The sequence below is a fragment of the Octodon degus genome, unplaced genomic scaffold, assembly GCF_000260255.1.
Source record: "Octodon degus isolate 3935 unplaced genomic scaffold, OctDeg1.0 scaffold00032, whole genome shotgun sequence".
Classification (NCBI taxonomy): domain Eukaryota; kingdom Metazoa; phylum Chordata; class Mammalia; order Rodentia; family Octodontidae; genus Octodon; species Octodon degus.
This window is the reverse complement of record NW_004524608.1, coordinates 3385967-3394441: the sequence shown is the minus strand read 5'-3', so window position 1 is coordinate 3394441 and position 8475 is coordinate 3385967. Positions and strand designations below refer to the sequence as shown.

The 8475-nt window shown below is 41.0% G+C and overlaps 1 protein-coding gene across 1 annotated transcript in view; it reads right to left on the bottom strand.

Annotated features, from left to right (window-relative positions):
• Positions 1 to 8475, bottom strand: part of Nup210l (nucleoporin 210 like) — a 120190-nt gene that overhangs the window by 61312 nt on the left and 50403 nt on the right. Inside the window, exons 14-16 of the mRNA XM_023713787.1 lie at positions 8300 to 8445; positions 3717 to 3938; positions 2492 to 2665 (exon numbers count right to left, since the gene is read on the bottom strand). Coding sequence (XP_023569555.1) covers positions 2492 to 2665; positions 3717 to 3938; positions 8300 to 8445 — 542 coding nt within the window. The remainder of the gene's footprint in view (positions 1 to 2491; positions 2666 to 3716; positions 3939 to 8299; positions 8446 to 8475) is intronic.

Here is an 8475-nt window from a genome sequence, read left to right as displayed (position 1 = left end):
GAAGGAAGGAAGGAAGGAAGGAAGGAAGGAAGGAAGGAGGAAAGGAAGGAAGGAAGAATATGATGGAGAAATTTTCTTAGAGGATTGGGACTGGAATTGATAACTGATCAATTACAATGGAGGAAGAATAGTATGTATCTGGCAAAGAATTCCTCAGAAGAATTCTGGAGCAGACTGATGGATAAACAGATGAAACATCGCAAGAACCTCCTAAGAAAACAAGAAGACAAGGAAGATGTCAAGTATGCAAGTATGTCCTACCAAAGAAGACAGGAAAATAAAACACACGTGCTATCAGTGTAAGTGATACTTATATGTGGAGCATGTTGTTCTAATGTGGGAAAACTTAGGTGTGGTAACTGAAGTTTATTATTATTATTATTATTATTATTATTATTTTATGTATTTGGTATAAGGTCTCACTACACAGCTTGGACTCGTAGTGATCCTCCTGTTTTCAGCCTCCCCAGGGTTTACAGGTGTGCACCACCATGCCAGGTCTTGGTGGCCAGTTCAGAAGGCCCAGGGGCGGGGCTGGAGCAGTATATGGTGCCAGGGATCAAACCCCAGTCCCTGTGCTTACTTAAGCAGGTAAAGATTATTTTTTGTGGTAGAGTTTTATTTATATTTTCATTGCAGTTCACATAGAAATGTATTTCTGCTGTTATTTTTTAGATTTAGTAAGCAGACAGTTGATGTAGAAAGTATTTATTCTAAACACTCACTATGTATTCGGTATTTTGTTTTATTGGTATTTCATTTTTCAGCTAAGTGGACATTATATAATAGGAAGCTCCTGACAAAAGAAGAACACAAGAGAGAGGATAAGTATGGCTGCCAAGCAGGAAAGGAGAGTTAAGCACACGTGCCTTCAATGTAAGCGAGACTTGTTCATAAAACACGCTGTTCTCATGTGTACAGACTGCCTTAGGCATGATAATTGAAGCAAAGATTATTTCTGTGGTAGTTTTGTTTACATTTTCACTGTAGTTTATATAGGAATTTCTTATTTACATATATATGTATTTATTTATTTGAGACAGGGTCTTGCTGTATGGTTCAGGCTGGGGTTGAACTCACTGTACAGTAGCCCAGGCTGACCTTGAACTTTCAGGGTGCATTCCTACCTCAGTCTGGTGGTGTAATCCTAGCACTGAGCAGCTGAGGCAGGGAGATGCTGAATTAGAGACCATAGCAAGCGTGCTTAAGCATACAGCAAAACCTTGTCTCAAGATGACAAAATGAAAAAACCAACAACAAAAAGTGAATCATTCATATATTTCAAATAACATTTAATGTGCAATTTGATTTTGAAAAAAAAAGATGTGTTCCTTACCTATAACATCTCATTCTGTTCTTTCACCAGGAAGGGCAATATAGTATAAAATTAGCATGCTTTGGAGTAAGACAGCAAAACATACTATTATCTAGCTAATGACTTTAAGAAATTTACTCAACTTCTAAGAGTCTCAATTTCTTCACCTGTAAAAGTGGGAAAATTTACTGTTGGACTCTGCACAGGGCAAAGAATACCTTTTGGTAGCTCAAGCTTATCATATAGTCTCATGTTCTAGTTTCTATGTTAGCCAACTCATTTAACCCTCAGTCCCTGTTACTTATTTAATAGCTGTGCTACAGCATTCTTCAGAGTAGGCTTAGAGTAGAGGTAAATTTTATTACTTACTGTCTCACTTACTCTTCTCTAAGTGCTGGGACAAATATCCAACATCCAAAATGAAGAAAAGGTTTATTTAGCTCATAGTCAGTGGAGGTTTCAGTCCATATTCAGCTGGCTCCAAGGCAGGTGGCACATGGCAGACAGCAACCACAGTGGCAGCAAAGAGCAGAGAGCACCAGCACAGGGAGGAAGCAGCAGCTCAGGCAGCTAGCTGGCCTCTCTCCCCTCCTCACATCGTACTGCAGATATATCTGCCCCAGGGCACTCACACTCATAATCCCAGCATTGAATCAAGAATCAATCACCAACTACAGAAGCTGCCTCCTAGATGCAGGAGGCTTTGGGGGGGACACCTAGACACAAACCACAACACTTACTAATAATGCTAATAAGAGATTTAGTAGGAGCTGTGCATGGTGGTACATGGCTTGTAATCAAAGCATTTGGGAGACTGAGGCAGGAAGACCAAGAATTTGAAGACAGCCCAAGGCTGAGCAGGACTACACAGGGAGACAATCTTTCTCAAAAAACAGAAAAGATTTAGTAGGAAAGGGTATCAGCAAAACTACTTGGAAGCTACTGAGAGAGCTCTCAAATGTCAACTGCCATATAACAAACTACATATTTTAGTACAGTAAGCAAGGTCATTATCAGTAAGTACGGCCAGTTCTAACTCAGAAACTATTGGAGAATATGTAAAAATGAAACAGTTCCCTTAATTTTAATGATACAAGAGCTATACCTCAGGCCTCTGATCTCTAAAACATGAATGACAACAAAGCTGAGTTAATTCTCCATCTACAGGGTACCTACCAGTTGTGTGCTGTGCTGTGGCAGAGGACATGGCTGGGCCCCAGCTGGCAGCATGTACACTGGTGTCACTGACACGCTGGCAGGGTGGGCACACACGAAATGCACCTGCACCGTTTCCACAGCTGGATGAGGGTTCAGAACACCTGGGTGATTTCCAATTCGGAATGTGAGAGCCTTTAAAGAAAGACCAGAGCACAAGGTAGCAGTTGATAGAGATATCTGATGTCAGTCATGCCGACATAAATGTGTCAGAATTATTTAACTCCACTGTAGAAAATCCCTTTAAATATTTTTTTTTTCTTAGACAGGGTTTTCCCAGGTAGTTCAGGCTGAGTTTAAACTCACTATATAGCCCAGGCTGGTTCAGGTTTGTGGTGATCCTCCTGCCTCAGCCTCCAAAGTGCTACCCTACCACACCTGGATCACTGGTTACCAGTTTTGTTAAGGGCAGGCCATAGTTGTAAACTAGAGGAATTACCTCTAAAAAGAAAGCTAATTCAACAGATACAGGGTAAAATACTCATTCCTATTATCAGTGCAAATCTAACTGGCTCTTCAAAATTGCTATCCATAGAGGACTCCGTAACATTTTCCTTTTTAGAATTCTTTGAAAATAAGAAAGCAAATATCCTCTAGTTTAGGCAAGTAAATAAATGATAGTAATAAAATGACTGGAAATAATGTGAAATAAGCTCATCACTGTAAAATGATCTCGAACTGTTTAGTTAGTGAACTGTTAGAATTCTCAGATGAGCAAACTGAAAAGAAACCATTAGGAGCATTTATTTAAGTGAGGTTTTTTGTTTTTTGTTTTTTTTAAAGATAGGGCCTTGCTATGTAGCTCAGGCTGGATTTGCACTACGTAGCCCAGACTGGCCATAAACTCACAGTGATTCTCCTGCCTCAGCTCCTGAATGCTGAGATTACAGGCATGCATCACCATGCCAGGCCTCACTAGGTACACTTAAAGAATAGTAATATTTTTTAAATCCTTATACTTATGGGCTGGGGAGATAGCTCAGCAGCATAGGCACCTACCTGGCAAGCACAAGGTCCTGAGTTCAATCCTCAATACCCACCCCTTGCAAAAAATCCTTATACTTATGATTTTCTTATCTAATTCATAAACTAATCCACTGGAATCTGGAAAGGAGTGGCTTGAAGTACAAAAAAGTTGGAGTGTTACCATACTAAAAGGAATCATAGCAAAAGACCATCTTCCTACTTGTTCTCCTAAATCTAGGCACAGGACTCGGTATTTGTACTGGTTCTGTTTCCTCTTAGCTGGAAGCCGGACTTCTGCTATTTCAACGGTCTCTGTCTTCTCTGCACTCAGCTCCAGAAAAAATCGGGAAGGTTCCAAGATCCACGGACGAGGCCCTCCTTCAAACACCATTTCCTTCATAGAATGCCAAGTTACCAACGCCACTTCCAGGGGACTTAGAGCCTGATAAGAATTAAAGAAATTAAAACAACAATAACAACAACAAAAAGAGTTAAGAGAAATTAATCCCTGACTGCTAAGGGAATTCAAGAGTGGTCTGTTTTCATGTTCCCTTCTTCTTGAGTCAGGGTATCACCATACTGTCCAGGCTGGCCTTGAACTGCTAGAAGTAGGATCCTCCTGCCTCACCCTCCAGAGTAGGTCAAGACTACATGCATATACACAGTGCTTGGCTCTATGGTTTGTTAGGTGAAAAAACTACTTTTTGTTTGTGTTTAGTTTTTTGAGACCAGGCCTCATTGTGTAGTTCCGGCTGACGTACAACTCACTGTGATCCTCCTGCCTCAGCCTCCAGAATTATAGGCGGGCACCAGCACACTTAGCGAAAAACTAGTTATCTGAGTACACTGAAATGATGTTAGGCTTTCCCACATTAAGAGACATGTATGTGATGCTCTCCTCTTGGAATACTTCTCAACCTCTGTGCTAATGTCAATCCTATTGACCATTCAAGTGTAACTGATGTATTACCTAATCTGTTACTTTGGTTCCAGTCTTTTCAAGCAGTAACCACATCTATATCCTTTCCACTATCTATTCTGCTATTTGCTACATAAACTCTTTAAGAGGAGAAAGTATCTCTTCTGGCGTTTATGTGTGATACTGGGAATTGAAAACAGGGGCTCATGCATGCTAGGTAAACACTCTATCACTGAGCTACACTCCCAGATCCTTTTACTTTTTATTTTGAAAGAGAGTCTTGGTAAATGTCCCAGCTGGCTTTGAATTTGGTGATCCTTTTGTCTCAGCCTTCTTAGTGCTAGGATTGCAGGTGTGTGCCATTGCTCCCAGATATGCCCATCTACCTTATTTTTTATTGAATTATTCTCTTCAGCAGAACACAATACACTAAAAGGTATTGTTTAAATAACTAAATAAATTGGGCTGGTGACTAAATAAATTGGGCTGGTGAGATGGCTCAGTGGTCTAAAGCACCTACTTAGAACAAGCTTAGCAAAGCACAGGGACCACGGTTCAATCCCCCAGCACCACATGCCAGCCAGCCCGCCCCCTGGTTGGCTGAGCTGGCCACACACACACACACACACACACACACACACACACACACAAATAAAACAAATAAAATTAAAAATAAATAAATAAATAAATAGAGCATGGCAATATATGTCTGTAATCTCAGCTACTCAGTTATCCAGGAGGCTGAAGCAGGAGGATCACAAGTTCCAGGCCAGTTTGGACAATTTAGTGAGACCTTATCTTAAAAAAAAAGAAAAAGTAAATAAATCAGGTATGGTGCATGTCTATAATTCTAGCACTAAGAAGGCTGAGGCAGGTGGATTGCCTCAAGTTCAAGGACAGCCCAGGGTACAGAGTGAATTCAAGGCCAGCCTGAACTACAGACCAGACCTTGTCTCAAAAAAAAAGAAAATTCCAAGTATCCTCTCCCAGAGTACAAGTACTAAAACAATACAGAATGCTATATATCTCTTTCACAGAAGAAAGAAATAGAAAAAAAAAAATGAACCTGGCAAAGACTTTCATGGAGGGTCTCCCAACAGCAGTTATTCCTTTTTCTTAGATGTACAGCCCAACACTTTTTCTTTTTAAAAACTGTGATCTTGTGATGCTAATGAGCAAACCCAGGGCCATGAGCATATCAGGCAAGAGCTCTGCCTCTTCCCCAACCTCAGCTCCAAGACATACATAATTTTACATGTTTTTAAAGTAGGTAAGAGGAAAGATGCATGACTAAAATGTTAGGTGGAGAAAGGAAATCATCCTTTCCTTTCTTTTAAGCATATTTCACATTTAGAGGAGATCTAACTTGGGAACACTCCGTAAATATGAAATAAAACTAAGGATAAAATTAAGAAAAAATATAGCTGGGCACAATGGTGTACACCTGTAATCCCAATACTCCAGAAGACAGAGCCAGGAGTATGGTGTGTTCAAGGCCAGTCTGGGCAATTAGTGTGGCCCTGCCTCAAAATAATAGAAGGTCTGGGGTTGTAGCTCAGCGGAGAGGCCTGAGTTCAGTCTTCAGTAATAAACAAATAAATAAGAAAGTAAGAAAAAGAAGAAAGGAAGGAAGGAAGGGAAGAAGGGAAGAAGGAAAAAAGGAAGAACTAATGGGACTATAATGAGCCATAGCCAGGCAGTGTCATGTAACTTAGTGATGGTGGTGGTTACTGTTGTTTTGAGGCAGGGTCTCACCATGAAGGCTGACCTTGAACTTGCTTCTACAGCCCAGGCTGGCTTAAATTTGAAGCAATCCTCCCGCCTCAGCATCCCAAGTGCTGGGATTAGTGCCATGCACTACCACACTCAACATTATCTCTTATTTTTACTTTTCCTAACAAAGTACACCTCAAAACTTAAAAAAAGTAATAGCTTATCTTGCTTCTTTCATTAGTGTTAATTCATTCCTTATTCCTAGAGGCATTGAGTCTGGATTTCTCAGTATCTAACAAGAACTTGTTTTTTTTTTTTTTTCCCCATAATTTTATTGAGAAACAAATAGCAATGAGACAATTTCAAACCAAATTGGTAGGACAGTTTCAATAATTAACACATTGCATACATTCTTCCTAGTGGTTAATTGCTGTACAAGATGCAGACTCTGGGGCTGGTGAGATGGCTCAGTGGTCTAAAGCACCTACTTAGAACAAGCTTAACAAAGCAAAGGGACTGCGGTTCAATCCCCCAGCACCACATGCCAGCCAGCCCTGCCCCCTGGTGGGCTGAGCTGGCCACACACACATACACACACACACAAATAAATAAATAAATTTAAAAAAAAACAACAAGATGTGGACTCTAACAAGAACTTGTAAACATGAATTATTATTATTATTTTTTATTTTAGGGAAGGGTCTACAGCGTGTTCAGAGTCTCTCTACTAGATCAGATTCCTAGTGATCCACCTGTTTACAGCCTCCCAAAAGCTGGGATGACACATGTGCCACCACGCCCAGTCTCAGCCCGCCCTGGGGGGTGGGGCCTGCATGGCAGGCCCGGGGATGAAAACCCTGGCCCCTGCGCCTGCTTGCAGGTGCTTTAATCCACTGAGCTATTTGGTCAGCCCATAAACATGAATTTTTATTTTATTTATTTTTTAAACACTAATTTTAGCTCCTGACAGAATCAGATCTGTAGAAAGCATGCCAAGCTCTACCGACTTGTATTCTGAAACCATTTGTCATACTTTTGATTATAATGGACCAAACCTTAGGGCTAAGCAGAATGGCTACTCTACTGAAGACCCCTAAGTCCATAAAAGACACTGACTTCCCTCTATAGGGCAGAGAAGGCATCTTTCGGTGTTCTTCAAAAGGGAGTATGCTAATATTCAATATCTTCATATTTGTAGAGATATATAGACATGTAGAAAACAGCAGTTACACATTACTGCATATATTTTATACCTCAGTGAAAAAAAAGAGAGCGAATGCTGTGGTGCTCATGTGTCATTCCAGCACTCAGGAGGCGGAGGTAGGAGGATCACTGTGAGTTCTGGCCAGCCTGGGCTACAAAGTGAGCTCAAACCCAGCCTGAACTACATAATGAGGCCCTGTCTCAAAACAAAGCAAAAAAACCCAAACAAATAAATAAGAAAGAGAAGGTCTTGGGTTCAAACTCAAGTGCCACAAGAATAAGACGAAGAAGACAAAAAGGAAGAGGAAGAAGAATAGTGAGGGGAGGAAGAAGATGAGGAGGAGAAGAGAGGGAAGAGGAGCTAAAATTCAGTGATGCAAATTGAAGATATTCCTTAATATTTTAATTCAGGAAGCACAGGTAGAAGCATGAGAGAGTCAACTACTTCAAACTGAGCTTTTACAAGAGACTTTAGGCATTAAAAAAAAAAAATAGTGGGGCCAGGGAGATAGCTCAATAGAATAAGCGCTTACCTGGCAAGCGCAGGGTCCTGAGTACCACAAAAAAAAAAAAAAAAAAGAAAAAAGAAAAAAGAAAAAGTAATGGGTGTAATCGCACCCCTTAGAGGCTAATGTAGGAGGTCACTGTAAGTTTGAGGACAGCCTGGGCTATAAAGTATGTTCAAGGTCAGCTTTAACTACACAGAAAGACCCTGTCTCAGAAAACCAAACAAACACACACACATACACACCCCAAAACAACAACAACAAAAAAACCCAAATAGTAGGCCAGTGCTTGCTTTGCATCTGAGTACCACAGGTTTGATGCCCAGGATCTAAATACTACAAGAGGAAGACACAAAATTGTCACCTGTCTTGAGCAGAGACCAGAGAGAGCTGGTCTCTGCAAGCTGCACCCAGTCGGGTCCTTGAGAAGGAACGACAGTGCTATACTATGGCAGGTCCTACCTTCAGCGGTTCATAGGCAGCGAATGTGGCAGTGCTGTCCACGTGCTCCTCATGTCCACTCACGCTCACTGTCACCAGAGTGTGGCCTAGAGATCTGGCTGCTATGTGGATACTGGAGCAGTGCCTCGGTCCAGGTCTTTGGATACCTTTGAATAAAAAACATCAGTACATCACCT